The 23871-nt window shown below is 40.0% G+C and overlaps 1 protein-coding gene across 1 annotated transcript in view; it reads left to right on the forward strand.

Annotated features, from left to right (window-relative positions):
* The window catches only part of adcy8 (adenylate cyclase 8 (brain)), a gene marked incomplete at both ends in the record, with an annotated part of 92915 nt that overhangs the window by 24899 nt on the left and 44145 nt on the right, over positions 1–23871 (forward strand). The window contains 6 exons of the mRNA XM_080485963.1: positions 5353–5502; positions 13771–13901; positions 14618–14729; positions 15936–16063; positions 21252–21410; positions 23175–23445. Coding sequence (XP_080342089.1) covers positions 5353–5502; positions 13771–13901; positions 14618–14729; positions 15936–16063; positions 21252–21410; positions 23175–23445 — 951 coding nt within the window. The remainder of the gene's footprint in view (positions 1–5352; positions 5503–13770; positions 13902–14617; positions 14730–15935; positions 16064–21251; positions 21411–23174; positions 23446–23871) is intronic.

A 23871-nucleotide genomic window follows, 5' to 3' on the forward strand; every position in this document is an offset into this window, starting at 1 on the left:
GATCTAATTCTGTGACATTTAATAGTTTCAGACTTTTTTCTTTTGTCAAAAACAGAAGTACTTAGTGAGAGTGATATTGATAAAGTGAAAGCTTCCGTCTTCATCTTCATTCACGACAGTGACGGATCAGTCAGTTTATGCCAAAGAGAGTAAACTGAGCCTCCCTGCCCTTTTCTGAACCACTTTCTCTGATCGCCAGGTCCTCTTGTCAGTTAATGCCAACAATGATACAGAAAGTCAAAGAGAAACACATTCAGGTAAGGGAAAAGCCCTCTCATGAAACGACAACTGGCTCACTGCAAAGCAGTACAAGGTCAAGAAGACCAGAAATCGCCAAAAATCCCCTCTTCATGCTCCATTTTTTCCTCTCCAAATGTGCTCTCAAAGCAGCAATTTTACAGCCGAGGCAAACGGCAGCGCACCACTTCAGAGCCTCTCTGTCAGCGATAGAGGACACCGAACTGTCTGTTTGAGGTTTTTATCTGCAATGACACAATTCTGCCTCGAGTGTAGGAGCCAAAGCACTTTCTCCTTCCAAAAAAAAAGAAAAAAGAAGCAGGAAGCCAAAACAGTCTACAGAAAGGATTGGAATGAGTTAGAAGTTATTTGATTGCAATGGGTTTGATTTGCATTGGGAATTATGACAATGAGACTTGAACTGTAGGAGAGGAGTAAAAAATTCTCACATGATTGAGACCCTGTTTGCCACGTAACATATAAGTAAGTACCTTCAAGGGATTTGAAGGTACTTGATGGATTAGCTGAACACATGGTTTGAAGCCAGTTCTAAGCCAGCAGGAAGACAAAAGTTAAAAGGAGTTCTTATTGAGGGATGTGTTTGAGAGCTTGCCCCAACTCGATTTATTTGCGATATTTCCTGGAAAGACATAGTAGATTCTGAAGAACCAATGTCAGAACTCCATATAGAAAGTGTTCCATGCAACGTATGACAGTGAGGAAGAGATAAAACCTTCTAATAAAGAAATTTAAGAGAAACTTCAGTTTGAGTCGTGATACAAAGACAGATTTTTTCTGTCTGATTAGATCGTTGAGCTGGATGAGGCTCGAGGCTCGAGCGGTTGGAAGTACACCAGATGGTGCTCATTCAGAGGTCTTTTTAAGCAAAACAAAATAAAAAACACTCCTGTCTAATATCAGTGTTTGGAATACAAGTATGCTTGCCAAATCCCATCAGTGGTGGCAAACTCATAAAATGGACTAAAAGGTTGGATCATGAACCCTGATTTAATATTTTTAGTAGCACATATCCTTGAAGGACATTCACAACTTCCTCTGGCTGGTAATCCAGTTTTGTCTCTATATCTGAGTGCTAAAAGCTTGAGATCACGCTTTCCAAGAATATAATTGTGTCTTATTGATGAACAGTTTCATCATACAGGGTTTACTTTTTTTGTGGGCAAATATTCCATTAGAAGTGACCTTTTGAAAGAGACGTGATGTTGAGGGGAGCAGATGCTCAGGACCTGTACAGACTTGTTGCCGGCAGTAATTACTCCCCACACACACACACACACACACACACACACACACACACACACACACACACACACACACGCCCCAGGAGAGTAGCATAGATAAACAGTGTGATTTTTTTTTTCTCCTGCGATGACCAAAAACTGCTGGCATGTGCGATGCACAAAGGTGGAAGCTGTTAAGGGGTTCCCTCCGAGCCGCGCTGAACTCTCGGCCAACCTGTTTTTAACACTTGCATCATGTGAAGCTCCAGGAGGCAGGAAGGAGGAAGCTCGGCCAGGCGGAATCCCCTCGTGCAGCTGAGGAGGACCCTGCTGTTGCAGAGTGTTACATCAGCTCAACAGCTCGCGTCGCTCTTCGTTCTGCAGCTCTCGTGGCTGATGATGAAAGCTTCCAGTCTCGGGACAGCTCTCCTTTAAAGAAGTCTTGTTCTTCCTGAGTCGCTTGCATGTTTTCTTAGAATATCTGGAGGTGCGTCCTGAATCCTCTTGACACTGTGTTGACTTTAAAACAGTTAAATGTTGTTAAATATATGCACATTGACAACGAACAAACTAAACAAGTAATAGTTAGAATAACAGATTCTCTTTTCTTTTCGGCTCAAAACATGACTGTAGATCCGAGTTGCTCGTCCTTAATGCATAACCACCCTATTGTTACATTATCAACATGTTCATGTATCAGTACACAATTCGCCTTTTTCTTATGTGAAAATAGTAACATTAGCTTTTCATTTCGATGCACACTTACAGATAGATAACACAAATTCAGAAAGATATCATGTTGTGTCAGTATTTATGTAGCTTTAAGATATAGAATCATACACATTTGACGTAGAAGACACATTTGATACGGGTTTTGACTGCAGTTCTGATCCTTTAGTCAGACAATCAGTCTGTAGTTTGGTTAAACTTTACTGTTGATTTAGTTAAAACATAAATTATTTGAGCATCTCTGGTAAAATGCCTGCAGGTAGTTTAAGATGGAGCAGAAGCAGCAATTAAAGGGGAATTACAATGAGAGCAGTTTGACCTGGTATGATTTATCCCGTTGTAACCAAACAAACGTGATAATTGCGTTGTTCATTTGCCTCTGAATATTTTTGTTCCTTTTTCATGCTGAAATCTTCCAAATCAAATGTAACTGGTGTCATTATATGACATTGTGTAACTCCTGCAGTGGAGCAAGTGGAACTTTCTTTGTGACGGATCTGGACTTCATATTGTACAGGACTCGTGATTGCACCGGGCTGTCAGGAGGAAAGAAGACACCCTAAGTGTCACCTTTATATGCTCACTCACTCGAGGCTGATCCGTGACCTGGTTTATCTTTTAGGCTCAGCTCTCTTGTCTGCTCTGACTTCTCGTCTCTGTTTTACGCAGCGTTTCGACTCACTGACTCGTCACTGTTTGAAAGCTTGCCAGCGACGTCACGCTCACCTCTGACATTCATTTTCAATCTAATCACACATTCATTTCAGATCAGTCTGAATGCAAAACTGTGGATTGTGTGTTACAAGCGTCTCCATCTTTTGTACACAGTCCTTTGGGATATAAAGAGCTTAGTGTATTGCTTATTAGAGGACACTCAGCCTGTCGCACATTTACTGTGAACTAAACCTGACAGGAGGTCAGCCCCCGTATTGTCCCCTCGGTAAATTACATTAACTTCATGTCCCCATTTGTTTTGTCAAAAACCTTTAACAGTGAGTTGCACTAGCTAATACAGTTTTTAATCTCCAAATGGTTACTTCTCTTTGAAATCGGTTTAGTGTAAATAAAACATACACAATAAAGCGATGAATCACTATCCAGCAATAATGCTAATAATAACAGACGAGCGTAACTTTATGTACACAGCAAATATGAATGTTGTTTTTTTTCATTTCAGCCCGTGGCGCCACATTGACTCGTCAGGGGAAAAAAGAAACCGTCTGAGCCACAGCGAACATGCACTCCTTTCACTCTGCATCTGGCTCAGATCCTATTTTAATGGCTCCATAAAGCCTGCAGGAGTGCTGAAGTCCTGAGATCGATCCGTAGTGAGGGGAATGCTTTTCATCTTTCAACTACTCCAATGTTTTATGCTGAAGTGGTCTGTTTACAAATGCTGTAGTTTAGTATCCCCGTTCGCAAAGCTGCGTGATTTCTTCGAGTTAAATCAAATTATTTCCACCATGAGGACTTGCAATCAGCCCTGAATCTTGATGACAATAAAACTCAAGATTTATAACTAGTTTGCATATAGTTTGAACTTAGTTCACATCCAGCAATTACAACAGTTTGCTTATGAGTAGTGGCAGTAAGAGGTCTCCTATCTATTCGTTTTTTGGATGCAACTGTTCTTACAGTTTGATGGCTTTTAAAACACTGTAGCTATGCATTTGAAATCTGACTGATAGTTTGAATGACCAAATACCAGTAAATTGTTGTAATTCAACCTTAATGATGGGTAATGAAATCATCCTCCAAGCCTCAGTTCCTCGTGTGAGCAACCTGAACAATCCCCCAATCTATAATATCCATTTTAGGACCAGCAATACTTATCACACATTGTATTTGTAGTGCACTTCAAAATCGGAACCCTCAAAGTGCTACCTGATCAATAATCATAAAAACAAAAATAAAAAATGATGGGAAAAATCGATCATCATAAAAACTGCAAACCAAAATGTTCAGAGTCCTTTTCATAAGGACTCTAAAGTGTATGGTAATCTCGGGATGTCTGGAAGTAAACTGTACAGGCGGGGAGGTAGAAAAAGAAGGCGGCTCAGTCTCCATGATGCTAAGTTTAGACTTGGGGATGTGGAGGTGAGTTATTGGAACTGAGATGAGTGATTTTTCCTCCACCCTTGTGTCCTCTGTGGTCCTTCTTCTCCTCTCATTACTTCTGATTGTTGTCAGCTGTGTCTCATCCCTATGTGTCCTGTGCTATGGGCTTTTTCTCTGGTTGCCTCCTTGTTGGTGATCTTTGAGTTTTGCTCTCCTTTTCTGGATTTTTGGTGCTCAACGACAAAATGTTTTACTCATTGTGATAAAATAGGTTTGGGATTCCCTCTTCGTTGAATAAAGATTGCCTTTTGTGTGAACCCTCTGTACGTGTGTCGGAGAAAGGTCTTGGATTACAGGGGTTGATGGAGGGTAAGCTTGTTGTATATTAGTCCAGCCCTGAGAAGAAATATTCATGGACCAACTTCACTTAGCTGAAAAGACACATGTTATGAAGAAGTAGTTAAGCCATGCATGACAACGTTTTCAAGTGAAAACTGGGTTGTCCATTTACACAACGGTGCTCAGAGTCACTGAAAATAGAACTTTTTGAAAATGCTCTGTCTCCATCTCTGTGTAAATGGGGGAGGGGGAAATGCAACCTTTGGAAAACACTCTGACACGGTCTCCAGGGAAAACGCAACTTCTCTGAAAAAACTGCTACTGCGCATGTGCACAACCGTAGTCAATATTTCTTCTGCACAGGCACGAGTAATACCCACTAACAACAATGGCGGCCTCCAGAGTGTCATTACTGCCAGTTCACATTCTCCCGGGACTTGGTAGTTTTATAGTCGAGTGTCACTCGTAATAGCAATCTAACCTTGTTGTCTGTCCATACGAATGTCTGTGTACTTGCCATTGTTAAAATTGATAGGGTATCGTTCTCTGCAGGCATGTGCATCTGTGTGGTTTCGTTACACAAACAACCAACAGCGCTGACACGTGGCCGAGCATGCTAACTTCCTCGTTTTCACCATTTCTGCCATTTCCATGTAAACGGACATCGTTTTTAAAACATTGCAGTGGAAATGTGAAGCTTTTCTGAAAATAAAACGCAAAAACGACGATGCCTATGTGTGTTTTTCAGGTCGCGGCTCAGGCTGTGCTGTTCATGTGCATGAACACGGCTGGGATTTTCATCAGTTACCTGTCTGACCGGGCTCAGCGTCAGGCCTTCCTGGAGACGCGGCGCTGCATCGAAGCTCGATTGCGGTTAGAGACAGAAAACCAGAGACAGGTGAGTCCATTTGACTACGACACATACTGCTCGCTTAGAGTTTAAATTGCTTGCCGTGGAAACATATCACGTGGTTCCTCAGGCATTCAGAAAGCTTCCTCATACAGCAGTTGAAGCAGTGACATGACTCCTCTCTTGTTGAAGACGAAGATCATCGTCTCTCTGGACGATGCTGAATCCATCAGAACTTAGCATGTATCGTAAATGTGTACTGCTGTTGGTGTGTGGTATGTGTTTATATGCACCACATTATAAAAATATAAAATCTTTGAAGTCACATAATCCTAATGTTATGCAAGTTGGTATATATTAAATTTAATCCCATTAGCTGGTGTTACTGTGAACATTAGATTAAGAGTTTGGAGGGCTTTACATATTTGAAATAGTGTCTAATGCCAAAATGTGTGTCTTCAAGAGATCTGAGAGTGTCCTCTAAATGACCTTCACTGACTACGCGGTTACCACAGCAGCATTAACTGTCATGATATGCAACACAAAATTGTGTAAAGACTTCTTTTTTTTTTTTCCTCCCCACTGATCAGTGCTGAATCTTCTTGTGGGTTGCCTTTGATAAAAGTGTCCACAAAATTGATGGTTTTCAGTTAGCAGCCCTGAATGTTAGCAGCTTGGCCAACGACTCCCCCGGGAGGAGAATAACATGGATGCTGCATCGATCCACTGCTGTCACACACACTGAGCAGCGGCGTGGTGATCACACCTAACAGGACAGCCCAGTCACATGGGCACTGAAGTAGATACACAAACACAGCAATAGAGCTATTAGACAGTGAAAGTACTCAAACGACGGAGCACGCACGTAACCCCCCCCCCCCCCCGCCCACCACCACCGCAAGCACGCACGCACACACACAGTTAAAGATTGTGAGCTCTGTTTATGCAGACAGTGGACAGTGAGGCTCCGAGAAGCTTTTTACAGCGTTCATGTTTCCTGGAAGGCGTCAGCTCTTATAATCACTATGCAGAGCCCCACCCATGCACCCACAGCAGAACATCCTATTGTGAACCAATCACAGTGTTTGTACTTCTGTTTAAACATGCCCTGACAACACAGTATTATATAATTTTGCAGCATGACTGGAACCCTAGAAGAAAAATCTACAGTGAGGAGACACTACAGAATTTATTGCTCTTTCATTGCCCAAAATGGCTCAGGTGGCTATAAATGAAAAAAGACTCCAGTTTAACCACTACAAAATGTTCCTGTGCCTCTTACACCGTTCTTCTCATTTTATTAGCCTCTAACGTTTTGCTTTGCATATCTGCCTCATTTGTCTCAGCTTTCAGGTGCAGCGGGCTGTTTTGATTACATTTACATTGCATTCAAGACATTTTGAAGATAATATGTTGATTTCGCAAAGCTGCGAAAGGTAACTAACCTATGTGAATACTGTGACCTCTTGTGTCGGCAGCATTCATTATTCATGGCAGAGAGCAATCTCGTGTGGAGTATCAGTTCAGTGATGAATGGATGATACCATGGACTTTCAATAAGAGGAGGTGGTCCTTGTTCATTCATGATGAAACAGTCAGTGTTATGTCATTGTTTTTAAATCAAAATAATACATAAAAGACATGCACCATGGATAGCAAGATAATGTCTGTTTGGAGTGGGCGGACACTGATAAATGCTGTGTCACTTAGGATTTATAGACATGGATAATGATTGGCTGGTGTAGACAGTGAAGTGTCAGACTGAAGATCATGATGATTTTTTTTTTTTTATAATGGAGATCAGATTCAGAGTTGAAAGAATAGTTATGCTGATCTGAGAATAATAATGTGTCCGTAGAGTTTCAATCGGGTTATCGTCAACCGTCCCTAAACTTTGAAAATATTTCACATTTATATTATGATTGTGGCAACAAAAAAATAAAAAATAAAAAATACAGGAAGAATTGCAAAGTAATTTAATAGTAAACCATCTCTGAATTATAAAAACAGCAGGTTATAAAAATGGTGAGATGTTTTGTTGCGTCGGTGGAGCAGAAGCTTACTTTACGCTGGCTAGAAACTGTGTGATTTTAACAATCGTATAAGTTCACATCCAGCTACACTGTGCGACATGAATCTGATAAATTTTGGGCGCAACATGATCGTACGAGGAAATGCAAGCTGAATAACAGCCTGTGATGTACGTGAGTTAACGTGATTACACAAGACTAAAACGTCATAAGTGTGCGCCACTCACATATGAAAAGGAAACTGGCGAAACATGAATGAAGCCCTCGTTCTTGTGGCATTTATATGTTTGGAGAGAAATCACCCAAAAGTTTGGCACTGTTGCTGCAAAGCTTCTATGTGAGTTTAGTGCCAGTGTCGTGCTGATCACTGCGTCATTTCCTACTACATTTCTATGAGTGTGAATTTGGTACATTTCTATGGTAGTGCAAATTTCTGAAACTGTCATCACTGTTATCACAGGTTGTCTAAGGTTGCAAGACCATGACAGCAGATCCGGTCTGGCATTGCGACGTAGTACCGCCTATTTAGAGCCAAGATCAAAGATATTGCCACGATTCTCATCTTGGACAGCCGAAAATCGCACACTCTGCAGCGGCCTTTATTGCATTAAACAAAAAACTCATAATCCAAACAACTAAAATTAAAAAAAAAAAAACTTGAGATTTGCAGAGCTTAAACGGTGAGAGAGTGGAAAGTCCTAACATGCAGAGTGCAGACTGAGGCACTGGTGACCAACACAGACGAACCCACAGAAGATGCCTCATATATACAACCACCACCAGGTGAAGACAATCACACACTCAGGCACTGATGAATCACATCAGTAGACGTCAAGGAGCCTGAAACAAGAGACAGAGTCAGAGTCTCAAAATACCACAAGTACAAAATATGTATCATGATTCATGACATGATTTGCCCATTTTTTTCCCAGGTTGATTTCTATAGAGTGTATGCATGCAGTTCTATTAAAGTGTATTTATGTAGAGATAGTTTAGCATTCCTTAACCTTCACACTGTCAGTTATTTTGGTACATATTCAGTAAGGGGGTGAAAAATGTGTTATCTGGCCTCTTAATCTAACTAAAACTAAAAAATCCTTTCTGTGTAAATGAATAGTAGTGAGGCGTTCAGTGAGGTCACATGAGGACACTTTTTTTTAGGTATGGGGGTAGTCATGTATTAAACTCTAGTGTAGCATTGCTGTGAACACAGCAGACACTCTCCAACTGCAGTTTCTCCTTTCCTAAACAGATTTCTACTTTCAAAAGCAACAATCTCCACATTATGATCGTGATGATTACAAATTTTGATTTGGCCTAAAAAGATTTTGTGTCAAACATTGATTTAATAACTCATCACAACCAACAATGAATGCATTGCCAGGAAAGATGTGTTTTTAATGGAGAGCTGCTGAAAGAATGTGAATGAAGATGGACATTGTCAGCGTACCGCTGGAGGGCTTCGGTTCTGGGCAAAAATCAAGCCGCGCTGACTTTTAAAGCTAATCTGACAGAGTCCACTGGCTCTCAGCTGTCCAGACCAGAGGCCGTGTCCAGTGGAGCAAAAACAATGTGCAATCCCTGTTATTTGTCCACACTGCAAGAAATCTCCATCAAGTCATTAGAGGAGCTGCAACCTTAAAAAAAAAAAAAAAAAAAAAAACCCACATGCTCTGTGTGTAAAGTTGAGAACAGTACGGTCTGGGTGACACAGCCGAAGAGTTCCATGAACAGTGGAACTGTGGAGGTCTCATGAGAGAGGGGTCAAACACTGGAAGGTGCTGACAGGTAACTCTCTGTGCAGCACAGACACATCACACCCACGAGCTCCTTTGAAGTTTGAACTTTCAGTCTGAATTCAAAATGACTCGGTGAAAATCCACATTTCTTGCAGTGAATCTCCACCGCCAAAGCCCGGAGCGTTTGGTTGCGACGCAGCAGCCGAAGCATTAGCAACGCTCCGCTGCAATGTTTGTCTGTCTAGACCTTAATTTGGAGATGCCCCGCTTTCCTGTGCAGACAACGACACAACGGCAGACTAATGTGAGGCAACAAAGCCGAGCTGAGAAAAGCAGGATGCGTTTAACCACTCAAACACCTGCACTTCAACACGTCCCTGCATACTTTGTACTGCCGATGGTCATGACCACAGTGAATAGCTAGAGGTGTCTAGTCACGCTTCAGATCACACAAACACACACACACACACACACTAAAAGGTAATTACAAGCTATGGATGAGGAATTAAATTGTAATATTTGTCATTGAAAGTGAATCATACTAGAGAATAAAATTGTGATCTACGCGGTCATTTCATGTTCAGATGATCCCGGTTGACCATGTGCGAAGACACAGTAGCACTGCACGTGAAAAATGCAGCGAGAGACCGATACTCACATTAACACTTAGATTCACCTGTCAGTGTCAAACGCACGTTTCTTGGACTGTGGGTAGGAAACCGGAGTCGCTGGCGAGAGCCCACACATGCACACTGAAGTAATAAACTGTCGAAACCAATTGTGATAATACGATTTTATTGGCTTTATTAAATTTGGGTAACATCGTGTTCGCTTTGGACAGTTTATATGTGTCCATCTGCTCTGTTGCTCATTGCTACGATTGATTGAAGGGGAATATGTGCTTTTGTAACTCCGGCATTGTTTTGTCCAGCTGTGATTTAGGCTGTTGTCACTAGTACAAGTGTGTCATTGAGACTAAAGGAAGTAGTGACCCTCTACTGTGCTGCTTTTTATCCAGAGTGAATGAGCAGAGGATTTGCTTGCACGCTCTCTCTCTCTCTCTCTGTCCACCCCCCCTCGTGTTCAAGGATTGAAGAGGCTCTCGAGAGCTCTCAGACAGCATCATGCAGCTTCACTGAGTGCACATGAGGTTGTTTATTTTTCACGTGAAAACTTCTCAATGATATAAGTAGGTAAGAAAAAAAAAAATTATATATATAGCCCTGCCATTGTGTCCTTCTGCTGTGTACTCCTTCTTTAGATTCATAATAGAGTTAAGCACATGGGGTATAAGTTATTGTGTTCACTGTTGTCGGGCACTATTTAGTCGCCAATTACTATTTGCCCGGGGATTTGTGACAGCAGGACCACGCATGTTGGGCTGACTCAGAATTAATGAGTGTTCATGGTGTAAAAGAAACATGTCATATGTGCTCATTTGCATACCATTCTGTTCCCTTGTTTGGATTTATGTATCTTCAGAGGGGAACATTAATTCTGTGGTTTGCTATCTCAATTTGTTTAGCGTTCCAACTACTCTGATGCAGCAGTGCACCAACGTGAAGTTGTGCAGTAAGTCAGGAGTAGTTTCTTGTTCCAATAACTGCCCAATGAACCAATCTCCACTGCTGTCTTTGACGCAAGCCGAGAGTCTTTTAGTGCCGGGACATTACCACACCTGACAAAGCATCTCCGTAATTGCAGCTCTTGGTCATTATATGTCCGAGGTGGTTTGAGGAAGATGAAGTGGTGAACTAGCGGCAGAGCCGCCGTCTCAATCATTGAGAGAAGAAGAATAAGTATTTTAAAGCATCTGAGTTGCTTGTTAACAACAACAAGCAACTGTAGCTGACTGGTGAACCATCTGCTATGATCATTAAGTTACTGTTCATTGTACGTACCTCGTGTTTGACCAGCTCCAGATTCTGTAGCTCACTGTTCAAATCAGCCAAAACCACAGAGCCAGTAGATTGTTGGCAATTTAATAAAAAGTAGTGCAACTGGAAAGACACAGAAGGCCTGATTCACCAAGTTCCAGTATAACGCATTCGAAATTCCACACACACGCAAAGAGGTTGATCTTGAGAATAAAAAAAAATATGGGTGACATCATCTGCAAATGGGAGTAATCAAGTAATGGTTTTGTCTGCATTCAGTTGTTTACATGAGAACAAGCTGTTAGAAATGGTATTGCTCCCATGTGCATTTGTTTTTGTTTGGAGAGACTGAGGGCAGCACTGAGTCCTCGTCAGCAAAGAATAAATAAATGTGATACCATGGTGTTGGATGTCTGGTGGTGGAAGTTATCAAACATATCAGGGAGATTCAGATAAATAATCAATCCGGAAGATGATCCACCACAAATGGATAGTGAGTGTTCGGTTAGTAAATCAGACCCAGAGACAGGAACGCTTCTGCTGATCTGTGGGAACGAGATTATAGGAGAAGTAACGGGAACTGGGACTTTTGTTCACGTCGCTGCAGCTTTAGTGACGCCGTCTCCCACATGATGACTTTCCAGCTTGTGTGCCAGGATTTTACGATCTTCTTTCCAGAGTCTGAATTAACTTGTTGCGCCATCACAAACTGTACTTGTTGGTTTATTTTTTGACTCTTTGATTTGTTTAGTTTATGTTAGAATACTGCTGAATCATTGTAATTGTTGTTGGTTGACTACTTCTGTTTATGTTGCAGTATTTCTGGAATAAAAATGCACAATACAGTACTTTTTGAACGCATCATTGAATTTAATGTAGTTTAATTGCAACTGAAAATCCTACCTTACTTTGTTATTGTACTGCACGTTGCTACTTTTAGCAGTCACATCTAACAAACGATACATATTACAAATTATAAATAACAAATAATAAAAAAGATTAATAAGGCATTTACAGTTATGGAAGTGTTAGTACGCATGTGGATCATTACTTTTTATGATAGGAAAGCAGTTGTGCAGCGGCTGTCTCTCTGTTATGTTCACCAAACCAGCTGTTAGCGTTAACTAGAGCTGTTGTATTATATGTTACTATTTGATCAAACTCCAAACTAACTAGTCTTCCTGACAGCTTCCTGATGTTGAAGTGATCCTGTGTCCACACTACCTGTGATTTCAGCTTTATTACTGCCTCTTCTTATTAGTTGAAAAAAGCAGATCGCATCTTCTTCCAACTTGAAAGCTTAAAGCAACTTAATGCTCCACATTGCTCAGCGAATCGGTCAAAGCAACACCTCGATATCATAATCTCATGCACATAAATGAGGCATCATACTCAGGAGAGACGATCAGAGGGAGATAAATGAAAGATGCTTATTTTTGAAAATGAAGCTGACAAACTAATCTACTTTCTACCATGAGTTCAGTTTTTTTTTTATTATCGATATGTTATTTCATTATTATTATTATTATTATTATTATTATGTAACAGAGTAAAACGTCTATTACATATTAAGTTGTGGAAATCAAAAAAGGTGCCTTGGCTTAATGTTGTTTCAAACAAAAGAAGTGTTTCTCTTATTAGCAGAATTATGTCAATTTTTTTGTTTGTGTGTTTTAAAGTACAGTAGCGTTTTTTTTAATTGAACTGACAAAGATAAATGAAAAACCTCATGAATGTCTACAGCGTAGAAGCTTTTTTTCCTCTGACGTTGAGGATGTATTAAAATGATGTAACTTTGTTGGCTCCTTTCCGTTTGACATGTTTTGGGTTTTTTTGCATAATGTAAGACGGTTCTGCTGGATTAGTGCAAGTAACAGTGCTAAATGTGAGGATTTCTGGTTGGTCTTGATGTGTTCAGAATTGAAGGAGGCAGTTGCTTCGAGCCGATGCAGATCTGGTGAACAAAATACTGAGCAATGCTGAATTTTCTCCCACTCCAAATCTGTTTCTGCTTTTGCCAAGTGGCACTGCGACAGAAAACACACACAAAAAAAAAAAAATGCAAGAAAAACTTGTCCTCTGGTGTTGTTTCTCCGGGCTCGGAGATTTGGAGGATCCTGCTCGAGGAGCTTAGGGTGGCAGAGTCAGTCATCTTTTAAATCATGTCTCACAGGCTTTTATGTAATTTGTTTGGGTTTTTTTCCCCCCCTCTAGCTTTGCTTCTGTTTGTTTTCTCCACTCCTGTTTAATACTCACTTTTTAATCTTTTCTTTAATCTTGAACAGTTAAATCGACATTACATCAAACGTGGTTTATTAAGTTTTGGAAATTACTTCCATCATTTTACATTTTTGATCTCTCCAAGTCCATGTTTCTTCCAAGAGAGACATCATTTGCCAGCGTGAAAAATAAAAATAAAGGAGTTGAAAGGAATTATCGACGAGAATTGGGAAATTTGTCAACATTGTTATGTGGGGGGAAAAAACAAATAAACCAACTTTTTATTGCTCTTCACAGGCTTTTTGTTTTATTTTCACAGTTTTAGAAAACATTCAGGTTTTTTTTGTGGTCAGTAATCACAAAAATGACTTTACAGCATTTCATTTTTATTGCAATCCAGATGCGAGAACTAAATCAAATCTTTTTTCTATTTTTTTTTTCTCCCCTCAGGAGCGACTGGTGTTGTCAGTCCTGCCACGTTTTGTAGTTTTGGAAATGATCAACGACATGACAAATGTAGAGGATGAACACCTCCAGCATCAGTTCCACAGAATCTACATCCACCGCTACGAGAATGTCAGGTGAGGCCGCAGGTTTGGTTCAAATCAAAATGTGTGGACTTCGTGCTGCTCGCAGTGTAAAATAACCCTCCGCTCAGGTCATGCAGGACCTATTAATCAAACTAGCCTCCGGAAGTGAAAGCAGTTTTCGCCGCTTTGGAAATGTTCTGTGAAATTGACAAAAGAATTGTATCTACTTCAAGCCCCGTTTTCAAGTCGAAACAGAAAACTCGCGTCGTGCAGCTTTTTGAAAACACTCGGACTCCGTCTCCATGTAAACGGGGAGAAAATGCAACTTTTTAAAAATGCTGCTTCCACATGTGCACTACAGCCATAGTAAATAGTTCTTCTACACATGTGCGAGTACATTGACAATAACAGCAATGGCGGGCTCCAGAGTGTCATGACTTGGTAGTTTTACAGTTGAGAGTCACCTCGAACAGCGATTCAACTTGGTCCAATGACCGTGCAAATGTCCGCGTACATGCCTCGGTCAATGTTGACAGCGTATTGTTCTCTGTGTGCATGTGTGTCGTTTCTGTCGTTTCCGTATGGACATAAATGATTTTCAAAATCTTGCTGTGCTAACATGAAACTTTGCCAAAACCATGCCTTTTTACTTGAAAAGTTGTGTGAACGCGGTATATGAAAAAATATACAGATGAAACATTCTTAAAGTAATTACTTTTTGTAAGACTGACCTGGATATTAAAGTGACATTTCCATATTTTATTCAGCATTCTTTTCGCAGATGTTAAAGGTTTTACAAACCTCTCCACGACGCTGTCGGCGCAGGAGCTGGTCCGAATGTTGAATGAACTCTTTGCACGCTTCGACCGCCTCGCTCACGTAAGTCCTTTTAACATTTCACCCCAGAATGACAAGTTTGTTTTGCTTTTTGTTTTCCTCACTGTCGACTCGCAATCAGTTTTTGAAGTAACTCTTAAAGAAATACAGATATTTAAACTTGCTATTGGCACATTTTTACATAAGCTACCTTACGTATACCTTTCATAAATGGTACATTTGTGACTCTATGAGCTCTATCTGAGCTCTAACAGTGATGCCCATAAACATGTATCACGTGTATTTATTAGTTGTTTTAGGGTTTTATCAAGTGAGCTATTTAAAAGTTTGACTGAAAGAAAACACATATAAGCCATATGAAATCCCCGCTTTACGAGCCGATTTTAGCCTCTTTGTCCATTAATACTCTAAATAGCAATGATAGCACAGAATTAGCATAGCCTATAAAGGATTTGTAAACAGGATTTTCTACCCAAATAACAATATTGGCACATAATTTAAGGATTTCACAGCTTCTCCTTATATGAAAGCAATTGACCCAGATTTCAGTTTGACTTATTTAGCTATATTTATATGTATTAGCCTTTTAACAATTATTAACAAGATCTTTATTTATTGAGCCTGCAAACCATAATAACCTACTATTTTCACAAATCTGTTGGGGAAATTTTGTTTAACCTCAGAGTTTGATTTTATAATGCAGTCAAGAAATTGCAGTATTCATCGGAGTGTGTTTTTAAGATAATTGCAGTCTCTTCCCTGTTTTGTTTTTTTTCCTATGGTGATATGATGAGGCCATACATTTTGTTTTGTAATGTCAAATATTATTCTATGCTTGACAAATGATAATGAAGCTGAAACATTTGCCCTCTCTTGGTATTGGACATCCTCGAACCCATATGAGACTTGTGTTCATTCTGGAGCCCAGAGCTCATCTCTTCTGCGAAGGGCTGCCGGCATTCATGAAAGCTGAATAAAGATACTCCACCAGCTGGATGAATATTTCATTAAAAACAACAGAGTGAATATCTGATTCAACATTGGCTCTGTAGGACAGGCTGATATTAGATTGAAGTGCATTTCAGACCGTCACGCCTGGTCAGTCAGGATTTCACAGCAGGATTATTAATGCAGAGATAACTGGATATGTTTTTAATGTTTCTGTTATCGTGCTGATTATAGATTTCTTTCACACTTCAGTGGCTTTAAATGGGGTCACCTGTTTGCCTTTTGATTGTTGTGTTGCAGGAGCACCACTGTCTACGAATAAAGATCCTGGGAGACTGTTACTACTGTGTGTCGGGTCTACCTGAGCCCAGACAGGATCACGCCCACTGCTGCGTGGAGATGGGCCTCAGCATGATCAAAACCATCAGGTAAACTTCTCTACTACAGCGTAACTATGGCGGTCATCATTTTTAATAGCGCCGCTGGAGGTAATCCAGTCGATAAAACACTTGGGCACAAACCAACGTGTATCGATTGACATTTCAGCTGCTGCTGTGATAGTTGTGTGTCTGTCAGATGATCTTTGCTTTTATCGTTTGGCCCCTGACGTTTGGTGTAACATAGAATGCTGATTCAGCACTTTCTTCTTCAAGTTTGTCCTTAAAAAGATCTGCAACTAAAGTGATGCATTTTTACGTCAAAACCAATATTACAGAATGAAAAATGTCTGACTTCTTCACAGCATCCTCTCCCTACTTAACATTAAAATTAATACTATTGTGATTTTCATCTCGTAAAACACCAGCATGGCAAGGGTGGATAAAAGATTGTGCACTCACTGGGAGCTGTTATGTTGAGATCCAGGTCGCAGAGGAACTAGAAGGTATCCTGGACTGAAGGACGATGTTGAGTGTGATTAAATATTAAGTTAAGAAATACATCTTAGAGACTTCAGAGAGCAGTACTACACAGAGGACTCCCTATCGCAATTCTGAGCAGCTGACCTTCAGGGAACGTATTCATGAAGAGAGCAAAGCAGACCAAATAGCTGGAATTCAGATAAGGATGTGTATGGCCTGTGTGTGGAGAACGTGAAGAAGTTTGTTTTGATGTATAGAGCTGAAGGCCTACAGATTGACTGACTCCCACCAATGTCTCAAAGTGGTGCTTCTGTCTCGTCTGTCTTTCCTATGATAAACTCGACAAAGGGTGCTGAAAGAGTGACGGTCGTCAGTTTTTCTTTGTCAAGCACCACAAAAAAAAAAAAAAAGAGTCATTTCATTTTGACTTCATTTGCAATTGGAAAGCACCATGGCCATACAGACAGTGAACAATAGCATACAGACGATGAAGAAAACATTTTCATTATGACCACACTAACTCTCCGATTGGTTCTCAGATTTTTGATTTTTAATTTAATCAAACAAAGAAAAGTAATGAATGGGGAACCCAAATGCAAAGGGCAGAAGTCAGGCTTGGTTTCGGCAACTTATTTTGAATCCAGATACAGAAAGAGCTTAAAAGTCCTGAAAACAAAGGTACCCGACATTGGCAAGATGTGCTTGGAACAGTGAATGTCGGAACGTGAGCTTGATAGAACGGAGTCTGTGATGCAAGTTGCAATGACTTAACCCAAAAGACACTCACACCCAGTCACATTTTTATTCGGGAGAGCACAACTATTCAGCTAAAGCAGATATCGTTATATTTGTGTGTTCAAATATTCAGTTTTAGACCATCAAAAGGGGTTTTAAATCATTTAATTACCTCCATGACCTTTGCTTCTACAGCTGATGATGAGCCGTTTAGTTGCCCAAACTACAATAACTAGCTTCATGTTGTTTGCAGAGCGCCGGCATGCACCTGTCCTTTTCATGTCACATTGTCCCTCCAGGCTCCTCCTCTGTGTGCACAGATTCCCAAAGCAGCACAGACATCTGAGAGTGTTGACAGCATCAGTGCTGCAATGAGGAGGAACAATGCAGCAATCATGAAACCGAATCCAGTGATCTGTTGTTTCCATTTCCCCACACGCTCTTCCACCTAAAGTTTCCATCGTAATTTGTCTACATAAATGATGGGGTTTGATGTAGTGAGCATGTTGGTTGTGAGCCGTCTATTGAGTGTTCTTTGAAAGAGCAATTTGGAAACTTCCTCGGCATTACAGGAACCTCATTTTCGGGAACATAAATATACAGAATCTATCTATCTATCTATCTATCTACTTTTTTCATGGATGTGATAACAAAAAAACATAGAATATCTGACGGTTGCAGATTGATGGAGGATTGAGGAAAAAAAAATATTAGAAATTTGGATGAAAACATGCATATTTCATGTCTCCCTTATAAATGACCTAAACGTTGGTTCCCGTATGCTTCCACTCCCAGAATTCAGCATCTGTATCTGTAGACTGTAAACTGTATCTGACATCTGTATTCACCTTGTTGCTTCTCAAAGTGTATCACATCTTCTACATTACAAATACAAGTAGAGAAACCTGCTGTGGCAAACAATGTATATCTATCAGAAATAAGTTGCTATGACGATTCCAGTGGTTATTAAAGATAAATGGGCACTACTCACATCGAAGAGCACTTAAAAAAAACACATGTCAGATATCTGCAAATGCTCATTCATAATGGAGCAATTTGGAGAAATGATTTGGAGTCCTGCGGCCGAATACTTGGAAACAAGACAAACAAATCATTGAACTGAACTGCCAATCCATGAGGGTGAAGGATCAAACCACAGGGTGCTGGGGTTATCGGTATTCATGAATTCCTTTTTACTTTGAACTGGATTTCAATGTGAAACACACATCCAGCTTTGTGGCAAAGCAGTACTTTGCTACAGATCGGTTGAAATAAAGACACATTGACACCAAAGCTGCTTCGCTGCAACATTAAAGAAATCCTTTACAAAAATAAACATATTTTCCCCCAGGAGGCCCTGGACAAATCTGCTCTTATCTTTCTTGGTGTAGTTTCACCTTGCCGTTCACTGTTCCTCGTACAGCAGGTCTTTGATGTAGAAACAATAATGAAAAAAAATTGATAGATAGATAGATATTTTTCTCCTCCCATTTTCCCAAAATGCCCATTTGTGGCTAATTGGTGGCATGATTATATTTAGTGAATCCCTCAGAAATCATTCATGGTTTTTCTTATCATTTTTAGATGCCATCTCTAAATTGCAGCTGCACAGAAAAACACAAATAAAAGCACAAACCACACAAACGATGAGTAATAGTTCACAACAGGGCGGGTTATTAAAAAAAATGATTGAGATCCCACCATGAAGAATCAACTCAAATCAGAAACCTGTTTGTGTAAAGATTTGAGATAAATTCATCAAGTATGTAATAGATGCCTTTATTCCCATATGCCAGTATTTACTGAGAACTAAGTTTCACATCACAAATACAGTATAAAAGGTTTGTAGCCACTGCTTAGTTTTATTTTAAGAGGCACCAAAGGAAACCAAATCCATATACGAGCGGACGTGGGTTTTCTTTTGTGTGTTTTCATAGTGCAGAAGAAGCTCGGCACTTTAACAAGTGTGTCATGTATGCTATCCTTTCTGATTGCACTGTTAATGAGCAGAAACCGTTTTTCTGCAAATTACTCTGCCAACCATGATTGCAAAAGCAGCGATAGTTTTCACCGCACTGAATACAAAGATATTACTGATTTGTTATATGCCTGGTAAGCGAATTGGCTAAGTTTGTATAAAGCATGAAATTGGATCGGCTCGAAAAGAACATTTCTGTCCTTAATACAGTCCAATAAAATTACATTTTAATTATCCCCGGTGCTCGATGCTGGATTGAATAAAGTAGGTTACGATTCCCAGTATGTATTTTATACCGGTCAGCCATAACATTATGTCGACTTACAGGTTAAACGAATAGCTCTGTTTATCTATGTGCCGTTACCGCTGCTAGTGGCGGAAATAAATCAGGTAGCAAAGGCATATCTGGTCCTCAAACTTGATGTGTGTAAGGATTTATAAAAGTATGACAAGAGCCAAATTGTGAGGGTATAATATCGTCTTAAACGTGGATGAAATTAGTTATTGAACCTGCAGGAGGGATTCGCTGTTCTCTGTTGATCACCGACTAAAATATATGGGACAAATATGTGAGGAAGCCGACGCATCACAGGAGAATGGAATTGTGACCGAAACGTATAAATTCTGCACGAACTCATAAAAATGGAGGATTAAAATAAAGATCCCAATTGGAAGTGACACATTTTGTTTGTCGACATTGCAATCGCTGCCGATCACTTTTCGTCACACATGTTGCGAACGAGGACACTAATGCAAAACCCCCACGGCTGAATCCAGAACTTTTCTCCAGGGGGAAGAAGAACTTAAGTCAACGGAGCATCACGTCGTCGTCCTTCTATTCCTCCTCGTCGCAGTGTGTTTGAGTTCATTTCCACCCCAGGTGTTGTTTAGCACTCGACCGACTTTAAGCACCTGTCAAAAAACTCCCAGGATGCCTTTCACCTCGCATCCGTCGCCGCTGCCGTTATGAAGCATGAAATGAGACCGGGAGGCAGGAATGGGCGTGACATCGCCGTCTGCTCCTCGCAGACTTTTTATCAGCCCCAGCTCGTCCTGCGTTCATTGTGTTGGGGGATAATAAAGTATGAAATAAGAAACAAATTTATTAACAAGCGTGAAAAGCCGGCTGAAACTGTTTCTCACTCCTTTTGTAGAAGAGGTGCTGATACGCGTGGAATGTATTGTGTTTGTTTTGCGGCGGATTTGCGAACAGTGTTTTCCCGGACAGCGTTATCCCTGCTCCGTTTCACGCAAAGGTCAATTTCATGTATATTAATTTGCTGAATAAATGCATACAGATGCTGTATTTCACCGAGTGACTCCAGGTTACCCCTGAAATACTTTCAAACCAGTGCCCAGGAACATGTGCACTTGTCATCACAACACCTACAACCCCACTAACATGATACTGTTGGTCATTCTAAAAGTCATAAAGCCAATAACTTGATTAGAATGTAAAATTACATTTTACCCCCATTATTGAGAGTGCTGCACAGTCAATCTCTTCAATGAATCAATATAATGACTATTCCAGCCACAAGATTTTTTAATAGTAATTCAATATCATAATAACTTATTAGATAAGTGGAAAAATGTTGTTAGGATAACAGATTAGGAAACTACTAAATTGTGTTTTACTACATTGGAAGTGTTCCATTATTGCCATTAATACATCATTGGTTGTTAGAAGAACATCAGGCAAAGTCAAACATTCAGATTATAATCCAATGTCAAATAGTTAAAGGCTGTGAGAAATAAATAAGCTCTAACAAAAAGAAGACTTTTAAAAAGTTGCGTATGAAATTAAATAAGCCAATTTGACACACTTGAAACTCAACGCCACAAATCAAATCGTTTACCAAATACCAAAATCCATGTAGGATTTTGTTGTTTCCTACCACATCCATAGCAACAGAATGACTTTACCATCTGAAAGTCATTTTCGAGATCTTCCAAGCAGCCTCTCTTGTCTATGTTGTAGATACCAAAATCAATGCCACCGCATCAGGCTGTTCCCACTCTCCATGTCTTGTTTTCTCGCAGGTACGTGAGATCACGCACGAAACACGACATCGACATGCGAATCGGGATCCACTCGGGCTCGGTGCTGTGCGGCGTGCTGGGACTCAGGAAGTGGCAGTTTGACGTCTGGTCCTGGGACGTGGACATCGCCAACAAACTGGAGTCTGGAGGAATCCCGGGGTGAGTAGAGCTCAGGCGCTCTGGAGCCGCACTGGCCAACACGTGACGAACATGTGCCGCACAGATGTTGCGCTGGTGGCCAAACGGATGGGAAGGAAATTGGAATTTTGCTTGTTGAGGCAGTTAAACACAGCAGTCGGATATAATCTATGTTTTAATTTGATTGTCCCGTTTGCCTTTAAAGGGTTAACTCGCCGTGAGCCACATTGTAGTTTGACCCGTTTATCTGCTGAAATCACTTTTATAATGGGCTAAAGATATAACTTTAAAGATTCAATCTTTAGTTTCTTTCATTGTAACTTACAACATAGGCAGCAAAATGTAAAGCAAACTGTAAAAACCTTGCTCCCTATACTTTAAATCAAACTAATCCATGCTTCACCCTTTAACTTCTCTTCACACTCACGATCATTTAAAAAGAATCTGTCTAATTCAAACTTTGATTTTAAATTGAAATTCAAATATTGTGTCGCTCTCTAATCCATCTTTATTTTTTTCCAGTTAAATTAATTGAATTTGAGAGCGTACTTTTTTGTTTTGTTCCACTTTAGATTGTACTGATTAGAAAAACTTAATAATTTAAGCGTTTATAAAAGTGCTCACATTATTTACCCAAGCAGGAGTCCAGATAATTCTGAAATAAAAGACTGTAGTACAAAAGTTTGATTAAAAATCAATTCTAAACTACGATATATTGATACATAATTGATTTTTGAAACATATTAAAACTGTTTTGGTGATGGTGGTGCTATACAAGGGTCACATGTACACATGTCAACTTGTTTCATAGTTTTAAAACAGAAACTAAATTATTTTCGAAACAAAAACTAAAAAATCTGTTAATATCCTGTGTGAACTTTATATAATAAAAAAAAAAAACATTTTTTAGGAGGACTTTTATGTTTGAAACGGGAACAAGAAGTCATGAAATATCACCATTATTCATTTAAGCTGATCATTCATGCATTCGTCAATATTTCAGTATCAATAACTTTTATTGCCAGCCGTTTTATTCATAAAAACTGTAAATTCAGGTATAAAGATAGCTAAAAATCGAAAGTCCCTTGCCACCTATGCATAAATAGAATTTGAGAATATATTAAACAAAACACAATTACATCCCAAAAACAAAAGTCCTACTTTATTGCTCAATCTCACAATTTTCCAAAAGAAATAATACATTTGTCTCAAATTGTATATTTTACAAAGCCACAATCAAACTGTCAAGTACAAAGTAAGTCAAGGTTTCTTAAAACTAAAGAAAATCCTTCTAGCTGCAAAACATATTGCCTTTCATTCCGTCATATGTCACAAATCCACTATCAATCCCAACAACATTTCCCTTAATTTTGAAGCTTTTTTCAGCTTCAGATTTTAGTTTCTAAGTGTCATTTCTGGACATTTCCAGGGCTGCTGGTTTCAGAGAATAAGCTCTGACAAACACCACAACATATAAACAAACAGGAGATTTCATGTTGGAGGAACATGCAGCAGCAACACAGCTTAAAATTTGGGGATTTCATGGAGACCAAAGCAGCACTCCAAAAAATAAATAAATAAATAAAAAGAATCAATGTTGGATTTGCATTCATCAGGAAGAGATAAACATCAGTGAGAGGATTAAACAACAGCACATGGAAGGAGGCAGCTGTTTGCTAACACATTATCCTGAGTACCTTTAAATGACTGTCAAAATGTATGAATGCTAGTTTGTTTGGATTATTCTGCTCTTACTTTATTATTATTAATTATTATTATTATTAGGAGGATCCACATCTCCAAAGCTGCTTTGGACTGTTTGAACGGTGACTACGAGGTGGAAGAAGGACATGGGAAGGACCGCAACGACTTCCTCCGGCGACACAACATCGAGACGTACCTGATCAAGCAGCCGGAGGAGAGTCTGCTCACGCTCCCGGAGGACATCATGAAGGAGGCGGCCAGCTCGGTGGACCGCCGGGCCAGCAGCACCACCTTCAACGAGGCCTCGTGGAGCCCCGAGCTCCCGTTTGACAACATTGTGGGGAAGCAGAACGTAAGTCCCGCCTTTGCTTGGAACTCGTATAACGCACTTTATCACACTGTGAAGAAGACCCATCTTAACTGCAAAGTCTTTCTGTGGATTAGGATTGAAGTGTTGTTTTGATTTAGAAGTGTGCGTTTAATAAAAGGTTAAAAAAAAAAAAAAAAAAGAAGAAGAAAGAATTCCAGGAGGACACACTGTCACTCAGGCCCCTTCTAGGAAGTTTTAGCTGTTTAGGAAAATGCCCAAACAAGCTGAAACCAGCAGTATGATCTGATCCTGCCCAGTTTGTGAAAAATAACACTTTAAATCTTATCTCGGAATGAAATTGCCTTTCGGGATGGGGATGTTTTTCGCAGTGCATGGGATCTTCTGAGTTGTCTTGCCTGTTTGTTGGTCATTTTTGTCTTTGTGGTATGTTTCTTTTTTTTCCTTCTT

The sequence above is a fragment of the Lipophrys pholis genome, assembly GCF_963383615.2.
Source record: "Lipophrys pholis genome assembly, chromosome: 1".
Classification (NCBI taxonomy): domain Eukaryota; kingdom Metazoa; phylum Chordata; class Actinopteri; order Blenniiformes; family Blenniidae; genus Lipophrys; species Lipophrys pholis.